At 45.3% G+C, this 19,862-nt stretch overlaps 1 protein-coding gene across 17 annotated transcripts in view; it reads right to left on the reverse strand.

Moving 5' to 3' along the window:
• The window catches only part of LOC135918464 (protein lingerer-like), a 102,462-nt gene that overhangs the window by 19,958 nt on the left and 62,642 nt on the right, over positions 1-19,862 (reverse strand). For 15 of the 17 annotated variants that reach the window (XR_010569677.1, XR_010569676.1, XR_010569685.1 and 12 more), the window contains exons 15-16: positions 14,967-15,108; positions 12,809-12,900 (exon numbers count right to left, since the gene is read on the reverse strand). Coding sequence is in view for 11 of the 17 variants with exons in the window: in XM_065452106.1 (XP_065308178.1) it covers positions 12,809-12,900; positions 14,967-15,108 (234 nt within the window). In the remaining 6 variants the exon portion in view is untranslated. The remainder of the gene's footprint in view (positions 1-12,808; positions 12,901-14,966; positions 15,109-19,862) is intronic. The other 2 variants (XM_065452116.1, XM_065452103.1) reach the window with 1 other exon arrangement.

Here is a 19,862-nt window from a genome sequence, read left to right on the forward strand (position 1 = left end):
TTAAACATTAATTTGGTATGCTAAATTTTATCATTGCATCAATTGTTTGGGAAATTATCAAACTCCAAATGAAAAACATAATATTGTAAATATTTTGAAAACTGTTTATTGTATGGAAAAAATAAATGCAGATTTAGAATCAGTGCATAAAACTTAATGAAACATAGAAGTTTCATTGAAATCAATCCACAAATAAATTTTTTTCAAAGAGGGGTGTCCCCCCTTAACTGAAACTGATAAATATAGTGCATAGCCAGTGCCATCTAAAAAAGTCAGTATCGCAGCTGCTACCAGATGCGCCAGCAGCCAACTGAAGTACATGAGTGACATCGGCAGTTTTACCTGTGTTTTATCAGCGTGTGGCACGTCATTATCGTAATGGCACCAAATAGGTGATGCCACTATGTTCCTGCTTCAAATGAAAAGTTGTGCTAGCCGCAGAGGCAAACATTCAAACCGATGGGACTTCAGCAACAATGTTTCTTATGTGCGCCAGCCGCAACGAGGAGATGACAGCGATACGAAGAAAGCGACTTAGAATCAGCTCGGCATGTTCATATTCAATAAATGCCATTTATATTTTGTGAATGCTGTCCTCACTTTTTGTTCAGTCTACATCCGAGGTAAGCTTTAAGGTAAGTTTCGTGCGCGTTTTGATAGTGGTGAGCTGCGCATTTTTTGTCCCGACGAAGTGCGGCGTTTGCAGCAAAATGTGTTGTTGGCTAGTGTTTCGTTAATGCATCCAATATGCAAAGTTGGTTGCATCTGTGGAAGAGAGGTCTATACTGTTTCAATAGTTCCTCCCAGCAGAGCCAAGGCTACAAGACTGGCTAGTGCATATTCTTGAGCTGCAATATCATAGCTGCCTAGATCATAAACCGTTCCTTGACTTGTGAGCAGGTGTTTACTTGGAAGGCTCCTCTTTAGGTTGCAGCTGCGATTTATAGTGCGATTTTGCTTCGTGTTTTAAGGGGGGAGGCGGGGATCAGAATTAACTTTTTTGTTTCTTCACAGAAAGGGCTGAAATTTGGCACACACACTGCACATTGCAATAAAGTGAGAAATCTAAAATTTCATTAGGATATCTTAATTTGTTTTTGTTTTATAAGAATTTACAAGTTCCTTGCTTGTGGAAAGCCTGGCACAGTAATGAAACGTGATAGGGAGCTGGGAATACCTTGCATATTTGCCCAGATGTCTAATCTACATCAAGACAGTGTTCGATTTTTTTTTAGTGCACTAATAATTTTTTGCTCAACATAACATGCACATGACTGTGCTTCACTGCATGGAGTCATGTAGTAATTGTGAAATAAATAATGGAAAGATAAAGAAACATTTCAAGACTGTCTTTACGTACAGCACAGCTTGTGGATCACAGAAAAACAAACTGGGTCAAAATCGGTCCAGCCATGGTTGTGCTACGCTTTCCACGAGCGAGGTGATTGACAAAAAACATGCAATTGAGAAAACTGGCTGCAAAGTTTTAAAAGCACTGCAAATTTATTAAAAAGCACCGGGGCTGTAATATTTTGAATCATTGTTGTCAGGCATCTTCTTACACATTTGCCTCATTGTTTAGTGGGCTTTGGATGCCTTCTTCAGGCGTTCTTTATCCTTTTCTTGCGCCGTCTGGAGTAGTGCATGACCACCATTTTCACTGCCAGACCGAGCCTGGTATCGCAGTGTACCCACAGAATGCTGTTGGCATCTTGGGCACAGAGTTTTAGCGATCAAAGAGTTCATCGCGGAAACGGGCATAATAATGAACTCACAGTTACAAGGGGCCGAAATTTGTTCTTGGCATTGCTGTTTCCGCAAAGTCGCGGACACTGCGCGAAGGGAGTCGCGAACGCTGCATGCCTGCGCTTCTGCAGTCACCGCTGACACAAAACGCGGCTCGAGGCGCGTCTGAATCGTGCGACGATTCGTCTGGTGAGTCTTGAGTCACCATACAGTATGTAGCTTGTCGACGGTTGGGGCTCACTCGCTGGCTGCGTGTCCCTGTCGCACGATGCATCGCAAACGCACACCGTCTCTGCCGGCGATGGATACCTTCGACCCGCGTCGCCTCCAACAACGTGATCTCGGTTGCCGACTCGCGCGCGTCGTACGCAGAGCCCCCGTTGGCACGTCTTCCGGTGGCTTGGTTATCAGTGTCGATGTCACAGGGCGATTGTCGGCTTCGCTGCTGGAATCGCACGGTGCGAGATAACGCGGCACGTTATCCGCGTGTTCAGTCGGGTTCTCCGCTCCTCCCGCTGGCCGCCGTCTTTTTCTCGCAGTAGGAGGCTTGCGCTTCCGTTTTCCGAAGGCATGCTTCACTTAAAAGTTCTTTTTGAACGAGCGACGATCCATCACTGACATGGGAGTTTTCATAAATCCGAATTCTGCGAGTGTCAAGCGAAGAAAGACGCCGGCGTGGTTTTCAAAGCAGACAACTGCGGTCCGCTGTGGTTGCCAGCTTGCCCGCGTCTGCAGCAGCAACCAATGGCGAGACGCCTTTCAGTACGGCAACCAATCGGAGGCCCGCTTTTATCGCAGGGCCCGTGTGACCGCCTCTAGCAGACCCGCGCGTCTTTTGTGTTTGTGCGTTTATTACAAGATGGCGACGACCGAAGAATTCAGAAACGGAATGGCGAAACTTCGATCTTTCGTACGATACCAAGATGGCGGCGTTCGGTGGCGGGAAAGACGAGTTAGGGCTCCGCGAACCGCGGTGATTTTACGCGATTTAAAGCTATTTTCTCGCCCTACGCACTGATAAATAAATTTTTTTCGGGCACTTTTAGTGCGTTTTCAGTCAAACCATTTTGATACAATGTAGATTAGGCATTGCAGATACCGAAACGCGTCGTTGCCAAAAATCGATGTTTTTTGAGATTTTCGCGATCTGATCCCCGCGTCCCCCCTTAAAGGGGGGGAGGTGGCGATCAGAACCAGCTTTTTTGTTCCTTTACCTAGAGCAACGAAATTTGGCAGTCACACTCGAAAGTGTCTTAAATAAAGAAATATGAAGTTTCATTATGATACCTTGACTAGTTTTCAAGTTACAAAATGTTACATGTGTTCCGCTTGTGGAAAACCTGGCATTGTAATAAACATGCCAGGGAGCTGTCTGTAGTTTTAATCTTTGCTCAAAAAAGCACTACAGGGTACAACAGTTCCAAAACGTTTTTAACTGCTTTATTATTATTTTTTTACACAGAACATCATGTTCACCTTCACTAATTGAACCAGAAATGTAATTCACAAAATAGCATGCAGAAAAAAACTATGCCCTCAGCAAGACATTGAAGACTGTCATACCCTCAAGCACACTTTAGGGAATACACAAAAGCAAACAGGATCAAAATTGGTCCAGGAATTCTCATGCTACCCTTTCCACAGAAAACGCAGAATGCTCAAAGCGCACTTTTGAGAAAAGGGTTCTCGAAGTTCTTGGACTAGTTCACATTTCTCAGATGCACCAGTATTGTAGTTTTTGCTGTCCTTGGTTACACGCAACTTTTTGGGTCTTTGCCCTTTGATTTCGTGCACGACACGATATTCTGGCTCGCTGACAGTCCTCCTCTGCAGCCCTCTGAAGGGCAGGGGCACCAGGTTTTATGCCCAGCGTAATGCAAAGCTCATTATAAGCTCGCAAGTTGCCTGCATTACACCTAGCAACTGCCTCGCATACTGCTGCTTCTACAGAGATAAGGGAGGCATGCTCTTGCTTCGATATTAACGACCAAATCACTGAATGTGGGCTTTCTGCAGCGTTCTGTGTCTTATTGCCTCTACACCAAGGAAGCAAATGAGGGTCAGGGAAGCGTTGGTAGACCGGCAGCAGCGCTTGCACGACTCTGCTGGGAAGATCATACTCGTGTGGAGGTTGTGGCTTGCCTTCTGCCTCAACTGAACAGTGCCTGCACCAGCTGCAGGCACCAGGTGGGCACAGATTGTGATGGCGCTCAGCGTCTGTGGATGCGACGTGATATAGTGTTGCCATCACTGTCCTTTGCATGTCTTCCACATTCGTGCTACTTCGCAGGGCTAGGCCATAGTAACTAGTCAATCTTCTTATCAAATCCTGTGTCGGGTCACCTTTCCCACCGAGTGCCTCTCCCTTCTTGGCTTTGCACACAAGAGAGAAGTGCTGTGCCAATCCTTTATTGAACATGCTTCACACAGTCCTCCTTTGCGAGAGGTATGAACCAATATGTCTGTTCATTGCACAGGACCAGATAGGTGCGGCTGTTTCCATCACAGATTACATTTGTGTATCTGAGGTCGTTTTTGCTAAGGGAGCGCGCAAAAAGCTGCAGTGCAGCTTCAACTTCAATGCGTCCTGCACTGACATCTGTTTTTTTGGCACTGGTGGGCCTTCTCCCTTTTATGGTATGCAGGGTTGCTTTCAGTTGGCCTTATTTCACATCCAAGACAGAAGTTCGATAAGACTGTACAGTCAAGCACAAGACCTGTATAAAATTCTATTACACAGCCTACACCAATGTGTGAGTTGTGCCCACGCGTTAGCCATGTGCCATCATATACAACTGTAATGTTCTTAGTCGAATTCACTTCCATTTCTTCGTAGACATCCTTGACAGCCTTCATAGCATCTGCAAGAACTGTTTGCACAGCCACTTCAGCTGCTGGCTTGAGCACTTTCTTCAAATGCTTTTGGTATGTCTTCTGGTGCAGTCCTCGATGCGAAACCTTCATCACTGCCTAGAAGTCATCCAGAGAACAGGGCCCTTTGCCAATGCCCCGGATTGCCTGCATAGATCTGAGGTTTGTGTCGAAAATCCTCACACATTGCTTTCTTTGAGAGGACCACTGAGAGCTGATAACACCACAAGAACACGGATTGTAATGCCAGGACTCGTTACGACAAAGAGCGGTGAACGATCACAAAAATGGTGAAAGGCAAACAGCAAACACAGACGCCTGCAACAAGGGAGCCGGAGCAGACAACAAGCCTTGCGGCAGCCGGAGATGACCATGCGACCGTGCACCCAGCAGCCAATAGCAGCCGCATGATCTCCCACGCGCGAGCTTTGTCCAATCGCAGCTGCGCTTTTCAGCTGCGGGTAATTCGAAAGGTCTTGCGAGCAACCCAATCATGAGCAAGCCATGCCTATACCACGCTGCCGCTACTGCCGGCAATGCCAGGAAAAACATTTGCAAGGATTCACAAACAAAACAAAACCAAGATGGCGGCGCTTGCTTGAGCGGCTGAGATATGGCGCTAGCACCAAGTAGGGTATTTTGAGAGCTCACTCGCTGCTCGAGGGCTGCCGCAGATCGTTATAAACTTTATTTGAAACAGTTTCGTGATGAATTAAGACGTTGATATTTACAGAAATGGTAGATTATAAGACATACTGCCACAATATGCAGTTTTCCAAAAATTGACTTTTTCACGATTTTTTGGTTTTCAAAGCCGCGTCCCCCCTTGAAGCTCATAGCTGTATTTAATTTGCTTCTTATTCTTTTAGCCACATTCCTGGTTGTGCCACATGTAGACATTGTACATCAACTATCGCAATCAGCAACTGCATTTCTTGCATTTTCACTTCAACTGGCTAAGCAGAATACCATAAAATATATCTGGCCACAGTGCAACTTTTGCAGCCTCTCCTCAGGTTTCAAGTGTTTCATTCAACAGTGTGCATTTCAGAATGAAAGTCATCATTGGAAAAGCTGCAAATATGCACATTTCTCAAAAAGCTTGAAAAGTAAATGTTGCTTACTCAAAGGGGCCCTGAAACCCTTTTTATCGAAGTGGAGAAAAGCATTTGAAGTGAAAATAGGCTATTTCAGAAATACTTAGCCGCAAAAGTACTTCAATGAGTTCAGCAGAAGTGGAGTTGTTACAAATTAAACACGGCCTCTGCTATGCTCCTTGTTCATTCTTCCATGCCTTGTGCTGTGAAGGCTACGACGCAGCAGGGTGTGCCCACAGCCTTTTGAATGTCGCTGTGGCATGCAGTTCAAATTTCATTTCGGATGTTAAGGGGGTCACGGGTCTTGAGGTGAAAAAATCGTGAAAAAAAAAAAGATTGATATTTTGAAAATAACATTTTTAAGACCTACAGCTACTATTCCTTTAATTCACATATCGTGGAAGCATATTTTGCCCGCAATATCAATTTATAACATCACTGTGAGCTGAATTTGGCGCAAAAACAACCCTTTTTATTGCGGCGCACAGCTCTTTTCCTACGTGCGCGATCGCAGCCATCTTGGTCTTGTTGGAAAGAGGAGTCTTTCTTCAATTTCCCGCCAAAAGTGACTTCGCCGGCTCGCCGCTGACGTTAAAATTCGGGAAGAAAAAAAGAAGTCCAAATGCGTGATCCCATTCGTCGACTAGTGCGCGTGATCAGAAATGCGTGCTGTGGTTGGCTGCACGAGGTTCCTGTCGTATGCTTCATTCCGCCGGCAACGCAGCGGCACGTCTCGTTGGCTTGTGACAAATGTGCAACGATGACCGATCCACTGGATAAGTTTGCCATGAGGCACAACTTCAGCAAAAAGAAGCGATCAGCTTATAACTTTCAAAAGCGTTCCATTCCTTCGGAGAACATTGACAATCGTCCGCATCATCCGCTGCCAATCGCAAGTGATGCCGAAGTAAGCCTAGCCAGCTCAACGAGGTGTTCTGGACAGCGGCCGCGTTCGGCGTGACACTGCAATGTTGCAGCATGCGGATTTGCTGCAAAGGAAGATGAATGCTAAAAAAAAAGAGAGAGAGAGAGAGAGAGAGAGAAAGAGAAAAAAGAAATTTTTGCGTTAATGACAGCAACAAAGCGGAAGTTGGATTTGCTCACTCGCGCCGACGGCGTTGCAGCTGCACCAGTTTACGCCTTCGCCATCATCCGTAGGACTCCGTGAATGCACCAATGTCGTTTGTCAAGTGCAAGGTGTGCAACAGTAACGTCGCAGTAGGCAAAAGCGAACGGGAATATAGCCTCGCCATAAGGATCGATATCATGTGCGCGTGCTGCAGTGATATTGCGTCGGCGTGGAGCTCGACCTGCAGGAACGGCAACCTTGCCGCGCGCGCGATGCTAGCCACCGGTAATTGGCGAATGGCGCTAAACTATGTTTTTGTCATAGGTGGCCGTGGTCAGAGCGTCTACATTCCTGGTGGCTGTTGGCCACTTTGACTGCAAAATATTGCCAAATTATTTCTGCGCTTTTGATTAAAAGTGAATGTATTTTTTTTCTCCTCTCAAAACGCCGATTTTTGACTGCTTGCTGGTTTGCGGCAGCGATATCTCTGCCTTCAAGACACGCAGAGCCATAAATTTTGTTGCAACTTGTAGCTGAGTACGCAAAGTACATAGTGGCAGGAACAGATTTTGGAATTTATGCTTTGAAATTTTTCAATTCCGCTTTAGATCATCAGACAGTAGGGAACTCACATTTGGAACAGTAACTATTGAATTGCTATAGAGTTACTAATATTAGTTACATCAAAAAGGTATTCCTACCATTGTGTTCCCTATGTTATCTAGTACTAAGCATGTGGCAATATGAATTTTTGTAGCGCAGGTATTTTATTTTTATCTTGTTTCTGCAAATGACCTATTGGATAAAGAATTACATATTTGAAATCAGCACAGAAATCTTAATTAGGTTCAAAGGTTCATTATTATTGATAAATAAATGAATACTATATCAATAGTAGTGAGTCCCCTGAAAAGAACCGTCGTCAGGTTGTTAGTGTGGATAGAAAGCGAACGTCCTCAGCAGCTTTTCAAGCAGCTGCAAAGCGAAGGCAGCGAGGAAATCCCCATCCAGATTATTCCCCTAGAGCCTTCTGAGCCATTGGCTATGACAATTTAGTGCATCCAGGAGAATAAAATGCTTTTTTAACATGGTGGATAGTTTTTTCCACTTATCTCAACACGCTTTTCTTGGTAATAAGCAATTTTCCAGGAGGCATAGTTGAACAATTTTTTGCTTTATCCGATAGCTAGGCTCCCAGAGTCTATTATACTACATTTCTGCACCTTGAAACATGTTGAATATATATATATATATATATATATATTGCATGTCAAATTACAACAGACTCATTTCTTGGCCAAACTTGGCAAAACTTCGCGAAATTGTTCAGTTTTTTTTTTTGCAGATTCCAAAAATGCAATCGCATTCCTTCTAGCTTGCTTAGTTTGTCAGATAATTAAAAACAGATCACTTGTTAAAAATGTTCTCTATACGTGTTTGTGGACTCGGTAAACCATAAGGGACACAATAATGCAAGCAGATTTTAGTTTGTGAAATTATGTCCCATATTAAAGCCCACTGAATACGAGCGTCTCATAAGCGGTAATTACCCATTGAGAAATTGTACCATATAAAATATTTGTGAAAAGGAAATTAAAAAATTGCTTGGCTTCAGTGTGTGCTCCATTCGTTCAGCTATGCACTATACTACTATATATCTGCACTACTATATCTGCAACTGGAGCTGAGATATCACATTTATGGATGCACTGAGAGGCCAAAATTTGCATTTCAAATAAAGTGAGAAAAAAAAACAAAAGCTTTATTTATACAAGAAAATTGAGAAATGTAAACACATTTGCACTCGCAAAGCACTAATATGCTCCTGGGGCATAATCACTTTGATCACTGCCACCTTTATGGCACTTCTTCAGTGTTTGTTGCACAGTGTCTGCAGATGCACGTTTGCGTGCAGATGAGGCTGATTGCTGCCGATCCTTTTCTCTCATGCGTTTCGTGCTTTTCGCTGGCCAGGATTCATGCTAAGCTCACGTAGGATTCCAGCTCAGGTTCTTTCACGGCCTGCATTGAAGTTCATTACAGCTTCTGCCACAGGTGCTTCAATGGCGAATAAAGATGCAGGCTTCTCTTTTGGGGTGAGTGCCCACATTACTGAGTGCAGGCTCTCATTACTACTCTTCGAGTTTTGCCACGTACACACCACTCAAGAAGCTTCTTATCAGATAGCCGCTCATAGATAGGCAGCAGAGCTTTGGCCACACGATCAGGAAGACTATAACGATGTTTTGGTGCTGGCTCTTCTTTAGCTTTCGCAGCATTTTGCCGGCACCAAGAATTGGGACCAGTGGGACAAAGGCTGTGATTGGAGAGACTATCATTTGATGTTACGTGTTGATATGTTGCCATCACAGCCTTTTGCATAGCCTAAATGTCGTCACTGTGCGACTTGATTGCCCATTGTAGCACGAGCTGAGCTTGTTCACAAGGTCGCCAGTCAACCTCCCTTTTCCACCTAGTGGTTTCGAGCCCTTGTGTTTTGCCAGCAGACTGCGGAGGGCTGTCCCCATTCGCTTCTGCACATGGTTGACACATTCCTCTTTTTGGATATCTATATACCCATAGACTTCAGCCTCTTTTAGGGCAAGGAACGTCCTGCTGTCGCCACCTGACAAAACTGTTGTATATCTGAGCTGGTGCTTCTCCCAAGACCTCCTGCATAGAATAAGGCCAGCCTCAACCTACATTTTACCAGATTTCTTGTCCGTATTTTTTTTTGCCATATGTGACTGGCCTTCCATTTTTCATAGAAAGGGTCATGAGCTTGTGGTTCGCATTTGCAACCAGCACAAACGTTGCTTAGTACAACGTGGTCCAAGATGAGCCCCGAAAAGAGTTCGATAAACGCGCCGACGCCAATGTGGGACGAATGCCCGCGGGTCATGCAAGCCCCGCCGTAGGACACGGTGATGTTCCCGGGATTGTCCACCCTGAGCTTGCCGTACAATTTACGTAGTTTGTACCGTAGCTGTACGTAGCGTTGTCATCGCAATTGGAGCAAACAAGTGACAGCTTCCCGGCAAGGCCGTATTCTCGCTCCTCTTGCCGTACAATTTACGTAGTTTGTACCGTAGCTGTACGTAGCGTTGTCATCGCAATTGGAGCAAACAAGTGACAGCTTCCCGGCAAGGCCGTATTCTCGCTCCTCTTGGCATATTTCCACGTTTCTGCCACGTATCTTGCACTGTAGGTGTTCAAAAAGCGTGTTCAATTCCAAACACACCACGGTGAAACTGGTCTCGTCAGGCGGGCAGCCACCGAAATCGCTCGCGGCCAACAAGTCCGATTGTCTTTGCGTTGCTGTAGTCGATGCAAGCTCTCGAACTCTGGCATCGGGTCTTTTCCTACCTTCATCTATACCTGAAGGCGCCCAGATCACTGTATCCCGATGAACGCGGCCGACGTCACGGTCACTCGAAGGGGCCGCTAAGCCTAATCCTGGTGTACACAGCTTCGCGGCTTCGTTGCTCGATGCCTGCAGTCACTCATCTTCGATTTGAAGTTCACCCTCAGTGCCTCTTGATCTTTCAGCCACTCTTCTGATGTTTTGAATCAGTGACGACCTTCTTTTCTTGCCATACTCATGTCGGTACACAAACTTTCTCGTTGACATCGCGGCAAGTTGCTTTCGTGTCCGGCGACAGGACAAAATGGCGCCTGGGTAACCCAATCAAACGCGCTGCTCCCTTAGAGGAGGCAACTCTTTTTTTTTTCACTTTCAAAGCGAATAGCATTGCCTACGTTCAGCACGTTTTCTCATCGAACTGGCTGAATAGAGGCGAGGAGCACGCTCAAGTGGAGAAGGCTTCGATGGGGCCGAGCCAGTACAGTGAAAGCGGATAACCAGATGAAGAGGGTGGTGCCGGCGTCTGCGTTTGATCCACAGCCCCTTAGCTTGCCGTGGTTGGTTGAAAATCGCGGCGGCGTGCAACGGAACGTTAAAAATGCCGCCAAGACAGGTCTCGGCAAAGAAACGTTGGCAGAGCAACGGCGTATGCGTGCCGAAAGGGTTCGATAACGCTTTACTGCCGCGCAAAAAGGTTTATTATACGAAAATAAATCCATGCTCACCGGTAGGTGCGCTTAGCGACTGTCTGAGCGGTCGGGGGGCAGCCATCTTCTATTCCTTTCGGAACGGGGCAATCTCCAGCTATTGAGAAAGGAATTGGCTTTGTTCGGCATCCCGATGATCACTGTATCACTGTATCCCGATGAACGCGGCCGACGTCACGGTCACTCGAAGGGGCCGCTAAGCCTAATCCTGGTGTACACAGCTTCGCGGCTTCGTTGCTCGATGCCTGCAGTCACTCATCTTCGATTTGAAGTTCACCCTCAGTGCCTCTTGATCTTTCAGCCACTCTTCTGATGTTTTGAATCAGTGACGACCTTCTTTTCTTGCCATACTCATGTCGGTACACAAACTTTCTCGTTGACATCGCGGCAAGTTGCTTTCGTGTCCGGCGACAGGACAAAATGGCGCCTGGGTAACCGACCGAGACGTTCTGCAGACGATGCTCTCAGCCAATCGAGTAGCCACTTTTCACCACGTGCCCTGAGCGGCCAATGGCGACTGGCATTTCATAATTTTTTTTGCGGTGTTTCTCTACTGTTACCGGTGACTGAAGAGAAGCGCTGGCGTGCAAAAATTTTGAAGACAAGAAGCTGCTGTTTCAAATGATACCAATATGGCCACGAGCGGAGCTATAGCACGGAAGCTGCACGTCGTTGAAATTGCACCATTTTCGGTTCTACATCTACACAAATTGAGCCACTTTTAATGCAAAAGAATGATATTATATGTTTCAGATATGAAACTTTGCAGATCAGTAGAATAATGAACGTAGATGCCGAATATACCATTTTCCAAAATTAGTTTTTTTCGATATTTTTTCGGTGCCAAAGACCCGTGTCCCCCCTTAAAGGAACGCCTTGGAACACCTATAAAAGATAGAATACCTTCCTGGTAGTAACAGGCTTCTTTGCACGAATCTTGTTAAGCAAACTTTTTGAAAATTAATTTTGCATTAACAAAGTTATTGGCAATCAAATGCTGCTCCTGTTGCACCCTTGCTGTCTCCAGTCTGTTCCAGCATTTTTATAGTGCCTGGAGCTGTTTTGTAATGTCTGTGGAGAATGACACTTGCCATTCTCTGCCCAGAAATGCTCTTGGCCTTAACACTGGCTGCACTACCACATATTAAGATACCATAGTACTGGTATACTGTGGTGTCCAGCCAAGAAAGGATTGCATTTTTTACTTTTGACAAAGGCCCTGTAATCCAAATAAATCTTGCCAATAGCAAAAATATGCTCAACAAGTGGCAGGGACAGAAAAGGGCAGAGCAAGGATGTCAAGTTCAAGCTGCCAGTGTCAATGGCTGCTGACTGCTGCACAAAGCTTCAAACCAAATTAAATCAAACTTTATTCCTTCCTCAAGTGATTGGGGAGGACGGTGGCAAGATAAAAAAAATTAGATGACTACTAGAAGCAGTTTGAGCCCTCCATTTACTTGACAGTCAGCGTTATCAGCTACATAACAGGACCTGCAGTGTGATGACCAGCTTCCAATGCATCTTCCATGCATCTTGCGAGTGCAGAAAAAACACACATGCCCTGCAATGATGCCTAACATTTTCCAGCTGCTGGAATGCCACTTGTTTTCACAAAAATTTTGGTGCCCACACACGTAGAATTAACACCCGATCCCCCAGAGGGCCACACACAGCCCATGCGAATAGCTGCGTACAATAGCTTTTAAACATTTACAAATATGAACACTCTGGCAAGTACATGCAAAGGGCAGTTAAATGCCTAAGAGGTATCAAGGGGCCATCCCATGTTTTGACGACACTTCGCACAGAAGAACATAGCACAGCACAACTGCTGCACAAAGACGAAGTTGCCCTTCTGCCTACAATAAACCCTCCGCTGTCTCCAAGAAGACACCCAATCACGCTCAACGAAAGAACACTTCAAACAGGCAAGAAAAAAACTGTAGGCACTCACATAGTATGGCATGGCAGCATTTCCTACAAGGAACTGGTGGCCCAGCATGGCAGTAGGCACTCCAGGCGGCATCGTAGGCATGGTCTTGCCTGCTGCGCGCAACAGCACGCTTATTTTGTAACAACGGCAATGCAAGCAAAATGCAGCATACAACAGGCATCCTACAGCACTGTGATAACGTTTTGTTTATGGGGGGATGCACGTTCCAGAATGGTCTCAATGTCAGAAAAATTTATTTTCCCAAAAATGCATTTTGAGAATGCTGCCTTCAAGCACCTGACTGCAAATTTTTAATGCTGATTCTAATTGGTAAATGGAAAAAAATCTGCTTCAAAAACGCCAAGGGAGCCACTAAACACCCTGTGGCAGGCAAAATTGTTTCAAACTTCCCACACGCGCAGTGGCTGCCAGCTGACCGCCATCACCGTGGGCTTGCGTTGAAGCGGCTTTCTTTTTGCGCATTTTGTGCCAGCTCAAAATGGCGCCGCTCAAACAGAAGGACCGCTCTTGCCGCTTTTCTGAGAACGATTTCGGGCCTCTGATTAGGTGGAGTGCACGCTGGTTCTAAAAGGTTTTTCTCACCTTTGGTTCAATCCGAACTAAACTTTACTGTTTCGATCAGTTTTTCATACAGATTTTAAACTTGTAATTTGCTTTTTGACAGCTACTCTGGTTCAAAAATTATCGTATTTGCTCGAATCAAGGCCAACCCTGAGCGTTCATCACAAAATGGAAACTGCATTTTTTTAATATGAACATGCCAAGCTCGCTTTACATAGTCATCGCTGCTAGCCTCGTATGCTTTTGGACACACGCATGCACAGACAGTGTGGTGCTTGTACGCATTGAAACGTGGCTTTTCTAGATGGCACTTAGCTATGCACCATATTTACCATTTTCGATTACAAACTGATGCGTTTTTTAAAATCTTCTAATCTAAGCCGACCATAGAGTTTAGTATATTGACTTAAGATTTGAATAAATACGGTATTAAAGTCCGAAAAATAAACTTAATGGGTACTTCTTACGGGGCATTTCTTTTTTTTTTCAATATTGCCTTGCTAAACACAAAAAGTAAGTGCTTGACGTAGTAGTTCTGCGGAAACCCACAAGGTGGAGAGAAGTAATAGGATGTGCCTGACCCTAATGCCAAGGATTTTGCTCCAGGGGGTGATGCTTTTTTTGTTTGTGTGAAAGCGTTCTAGAGGTAAGTGGGCAGACAAACATTTATGTGAATATTTTTCTTATTTTCTCTCATTATTACTTTTAATTAAAATTTACAAAATGATGCTAGAGTAATAGAAATAGCATCACCTTCTAGATCATTTCAATACGAGTACACTGATACCAAACTTGTTATTATCACATGACGACAACATATATTAAAGCTCCGTAAGAATGAGTGTGGTGCGTAAGGACACTGAACTGAGAAAAACTCACTTTAAGTTTAGACAGCTGTAACATTCTCTAGATTACAGCTACAGCAATATTAATGACATCATTCTGTAGCTCTATATTTCATGAGAATGGCCATACTAAATATACGACTACTCTCCTACGGAACATTTACTGAATTACTAAACTTGGTTACTGTCACACACACACACACACACACACACACACACACACACACACACACACACACACACACACACACACACACACACACACACACTTTATATGGCAAGTTTGGGCGTCTTTAGTTCACCAAGAATACTTTTGTGAAGCCCTACAGCGTGCAAGGGCACCAGGCTGAATGTCAACATACGATACATTGCAAGGCTGCATCCTTTCCTAGTGGATGCCAAACATGTGGCCAGGATAAGTAGAGGAGTATTGGCTTGACGAACCTTCCCGGTTACCTCTGGCAGCTACTTGAGGCATTAACTTTAATAAGCAAGTAACTGAACCCGCGCCTCAAAACTGACCTAACACTCTGTGGTCTCGTTGCATCGACGGCACTTTCACACGAGCTATGCTGCAGACACAGTTTCAGATTGTTCACCCTAAGAGCGACAAGTGCGCTGTTTCTGCTGATGTTGACATTAGACGCACGTAGCATCGAAATAGGATATAGAATGCATATGACATTCTCCTATCACAGCGCCAATTTTGGCTTTGCCACCTAGTGGTAGGAAAAGCTACTAACTCCACTCACTTGCTGACATGGAGTTCTTGAGCACAGACGTCGTTGCTGTGGCCCCTGCTAATGAGGAGGCCGTTGTCGCTAGCGTCGAAGCTGGCCCAGAGGGAAGCCCCGTTGCTGTGGCAGGGACGTGCGAATTCTCATACGTGTTGTGCTGCAATTGGTCAAGAGAACAGAATAAAATTAAGCACAGAGAGAATGCAAACAGGTCTGCCTGATGAGCTACGTCAAGACAAATGAAAAGGGCTCCCTAGAGAAACGGGAAAGGCATCGCTCTCATGCCGATTCACGCTTGTCACAGCGAAACACTGTTCATCCCTAACACCAGAAGTGAACTTTTGGAGAAAAACTAGAAATGCAAAAATAATTTTCTCGGGGGAAAGAAAAGTTCTCAAAGCTGGTGAAATAGCCTAGTAATTTGCCTTTAAGGGAGTTGCAACAGAGTTGCACCTATAAAACCAATGCCTTGCACCACCTAGTGCCATGCTCGGTCACGGTTTAAAGATCCTTGCCACTGTGGCACTTTTTCGTGCTGTTCATTCATTCCCTGTGCCCTGCAAGACTCTGCGCTTGTGAATCTGGTACAGTAAAGGCTCATTATTGCCATATGGCCAGCAGAAAGTGGCACAGGAAACAACAAAAGCCCCCCTATCATGATAACCGTATATATTCGAACCTAGGTTGATAGTTTTTTTGCAAATAATCATACACCAAACACTAGGGTCAGCTCAGATTTGAAATTTTTATAAGACATGCCAGTTTGCCAAGAACAAAGCAGTCCGAATATCAGGCGTCCGGAAAGTCAGTCATTGACGTTACACTGGCAACACCTCCAGCGGGAGACACGGTGTCAAAGAGGATCCGTTACGATTCCTCTCTTACTCGAGTCAGCATTGCCGCGACTTTCGTTCCCTTTCAACAAAATAGAAGCACAAATTCCCCGAGTTTTCCCCAAGCATTTCCACACTATGCAAAATCTCTGAGAATTCCCGGTTTTCCCTGTTGGTAGACACCCCGAGTACAGCGCATACAAGACTATTGGGACTGGGCGCGCTTTGTTCACATCGCAGATCACTTCCAAGATACGGTGCCTGCACAGGCGAGCACTGAAGGTGTGTTTCTGCCCTGCCTTCTGCCCTCGCGATATTAAGCCACGCAATCCACCAACCTCGCAAGTCAATTGTCAGCCCGTGTTGACATGGCAAAAAAAAAAAAAAAAGGTTTATAAGCTCCTTTCTGAAAAAAAAAAAAAAAAAAATTGCCGCTAACTTCGTCCGCTCTAGTCAATAGTATGTTGTAGTGCAGTCTGTGAAAAGTGAACTTTGTTGCATTAATAAAATAGGTAGAACAAACTAAGGCTCAAATATGGTCCGCTATATCCAAAAGTCTGTTGTAACGAGCTTACACTAATGAAGTTGCAGACAACATGAAAATACATTCAATATATCAAATATCATCAATACTGTCAATATTGTCATCGCAGATACTGTTTCGTAGCAATACTTAAGACTATACAATTCGTTACCTGCAGATATCAGAAATCCTTCAGACCTATTTCGTTATACACAGATGCGACTGTAATCAACGGGCTCACATAGGATTATGCGATTATGCTTCCTTCCCTCAGCATCAAGCGTTTCATTCAGCTGTGTACATTCTCAGGAGAACGAAAGTCATGATTTGCTTCATCATTGGGAAGGCTTTAAATATGCATGGTGCTATTACACCAGAGACCGCTTACAACATAAATCACCGACTTCGCAAATTTCAGCACTTTAACCAACACAACATTTTTCAAAGGCTGCGCATGTGCAAAACATGTGAACCATGCAGCAACATGTGTCCGGGAAGTGAAGCATGCAAACGGCATGTGCCATCACTTTAGTTGGCGAGGTGGTCCCTCAACTTACAGTCATTGCGAAGCATTTTGGTAACTCTCCATCGAACCGCAACTTTGGCCACTGATTCTTGACGAAATGGCTCTGGTTAGGCCTAGCCAGTGGGTGTGTTGGGTGGCATGCTGGCGCGGTAAGTTCACCCCTTATATGCCGTAAAATTGTACAGCTTCCCTTCAAAACCGTGAGAAGCAACCCGGCAGCTGAAGTGGATTGTTGCAAGGAGAGGAAGAAAAAAACAGCAGGCAGCATCCGTACAAACGCGTGAACCGATTCTTGTTGTAAATTCGTTGAGGTGTAGTCAACGACTAAATTTTCGGACCCTCTAGGGAACGTAAAAACGTCGAAAAATTCAGGCAATCCGGAAAAATGAATGCATGCCAAAAAAAAAAAGACGCACATTTTTTTCTGTTTTTCTCGGATCTAGAGGTAAAGGACAAAGTACCAGGCTTCCGAAAACCTGCCAAAGCATCAGTGAAGTGGCAACAAAAAGAGGCGTTCAAAAACTGTATGCAGCCGACTCCGGTTTATTATGTACATGTGCATCGTCGGGCAGCCAATGTTAATTGCTGCGGTGTTAATGCTGCTGTTCTATGCAGAAGTCGAGCTCGTTGTCAGCGTCAAGCAAACTGTTCAAAAGTTCAATCCGAAACTGTTTCCTTAGAAATGCCGAACTCCTTGCTCACGTCAGCCTGCGATCGGCCACTCACGACTTGCTTAATAATGGCGGCTTTCTTTTCCATCATTAACCGACAATACTGCTTTCCGCGCTTCGATGCGATCGGCGAGGACGACGAAGGCGGAGTGGGGGCCATTGAAGGCAAGTGAAATCTTTAAGTTGCGAACAGTGGAGTTCGCTGACGAGCGTCAAAGCACCTAGGCCTAGCGTCGCAGAGCATGCTTGACACCAATGTTGTCTTGACACAACAGCACAACCACCCGCCACGCTAGCCAAAACGTGGCCTGTGCAAACAAACGAAATGGCGCCGCTACGGAAACTCCGCCGGAGGCGGTAGTGCGGCGATGAACATAGCCAGCGTGGCCAGACCAAATCGGTGTGTGACGGCTAGGTTCGGCTAGTTGTGGTTCAAAGCGGTGAAATGATTTCCTTCGCAAGGGCGCTGCACGAGGAAGCAAAAGACCTTCCGTCACGTAAAAAAGTCCGGAAAATTGGATGGCGGGGGGTTCGAGTGTCCGAAACTTCAGATGTCCTTATACATTGATTCTATGGGGCTCGTGGCGGTGCTGCGAAGACGTCTGAAATATCAGGCATGTCCGAAAATTCAGTCGTTGACTGTAGTTGTTTAGCTTGTCGTGCTCCAAAACAAGCACGCAGAGGTTGTTACATGTCAAATCTAGCTTTGTAAGCGCTCTGTGCTGGAGCTTTGTGTGCACTGTGCTTTTTATATGTGCATTAGTAGGCCAGCGTGCAGCTCATTTATATGCTAAGAACAAGACACGACTGCTGGAACTGGGCTCATTCATGCCGATGTTTTCTCGTGCTTAAGATGACCTCTGACTAGTTCGCGGATGGTGGTGTGCAGCCAGAGCCGTACTAGGAGCGGCGAAGACGCATGCTGGGGTAGTCCCAGAGCTGCCTTCAGTGCCGTACGGAGGAGGGTGTCCATCTGGTGCATCTGTCAGATAATGATAGGGGAATGGTAGGTTAAGGGGGGACATGGGTTCCAAAACCAACTTTGATAATTTTAGTGTGAACTGTACGATATTTAACAGTATTGCTCAGTTTTCTTCTGCTGACAGTAAATATTGAATTAGAGTTTGTATATCAGCATTAGAACAAATGATGCAAAGTTTCTAATACAGAAATTTAGTCAATTTTTTACGGGACTTTTCAAAAACTTAACTTTGTCAAAAGCAAAAACAAAGTATACGGCCAGAACGCTAGAGAGCAGCTCTAGTCGGTGATGCTATCTTTATTGTTCTTAGTGAACTTACAATGCAAAAAAAAAAAGGAACCTGGGTGTAAACATAATTGCTTTTCATTCACAGTGTACGCCACTGGCATATCAAAATACACAGCCGTCTGGTCGGCGTTCCCGATTTGCATAATGCTGTAGCCTGCCACTTCTCTCTTTCGCAGCATGTAGCACTGAAAAGCAATCAGCTTTTCTTCCAAATTGCTTGGCAGCTTCTGGGTGATTGAAGTGCAATGTTGGAGGCTGAAGCCGAAGCGCTTCATGAATTTCTGAAGCCAGCCCCGGCTGGCTTTGGAATCCTTTGGCATTAGACCTCGCTCCCTCAAAAGTTCCCTAGCTTTCGCTTGGAGCACTTCTGTTGTCACTGGAAGGGCAGTTGCTCTCTGTGTCCGAACGAAGTCGGCCAAAACTGTCTCCACTTCGCGATGACGGCCTTTCTTTGGTCCAGCTAAATGCTATCCTCGTTGTGGTGCACGCAAAAAGCTGCTGCCGTTGTCCCCTCCAACGACGGATGTTTTTCTCGCCGACGCCGAAGTCCCGCCCGGCTTGAAGGTTCGACGATGCCTCTGCGGCTATCACAACTTTTCACTTGAAAGCGGCACTGTAGTGGTTTCTCCTGATAACACCACGCCACACACCAATACGGCCTACACGACACAGGTGAAAATGGTGACCTTGCTTGCGTACGGTTGGCTACTGGCACGGCTAGTAGCGGCTGCAATACTGACTTTTCTAGATGGCGCTAGCTATGCACCATATTTAGCAGTTTCAATGAAAAACTGGTGCTTTTTTTAAAATCCTCCAATCAAAGCCAACCCTAGAGTTTGGAATACGATTTTTTGGAAAAACTATTGGCCTAGTTTTGCATGAAGACTTTTTTACATGAATGAGTTTTTCCGACTGTTTCTGTGCCCGCGAGGTCCGGGAAATTGGTCGACTACTGTGGTAAAAGCTTTATGTGCCTGTACTGGTAGGAATGGCAAAAGCTCGCGTCTAGACAAAGTTACGAACAGACAAAATTGCAAAACACAGTTTAAATTGACAACATCCCAGAGGCAAGGTTGCACACGCGATAT

The sequence above is a fragment of the Dermacentor albipictus genome, chromosome 2 (genome assembly GCF_038994185.2).
Source record: "Dermacentor albipictus isolate Rhodes 1998 colony chromosome 2, USDA_Dalb.pri_finalv2, whole genome shotgun sequence".
Lineage (NCBI taxonomy): Eukaryota > Metazoa > Arthropoda > Arachnida > Ixodida > Ixodidae > Dermacentor > Dermacentor albipictus.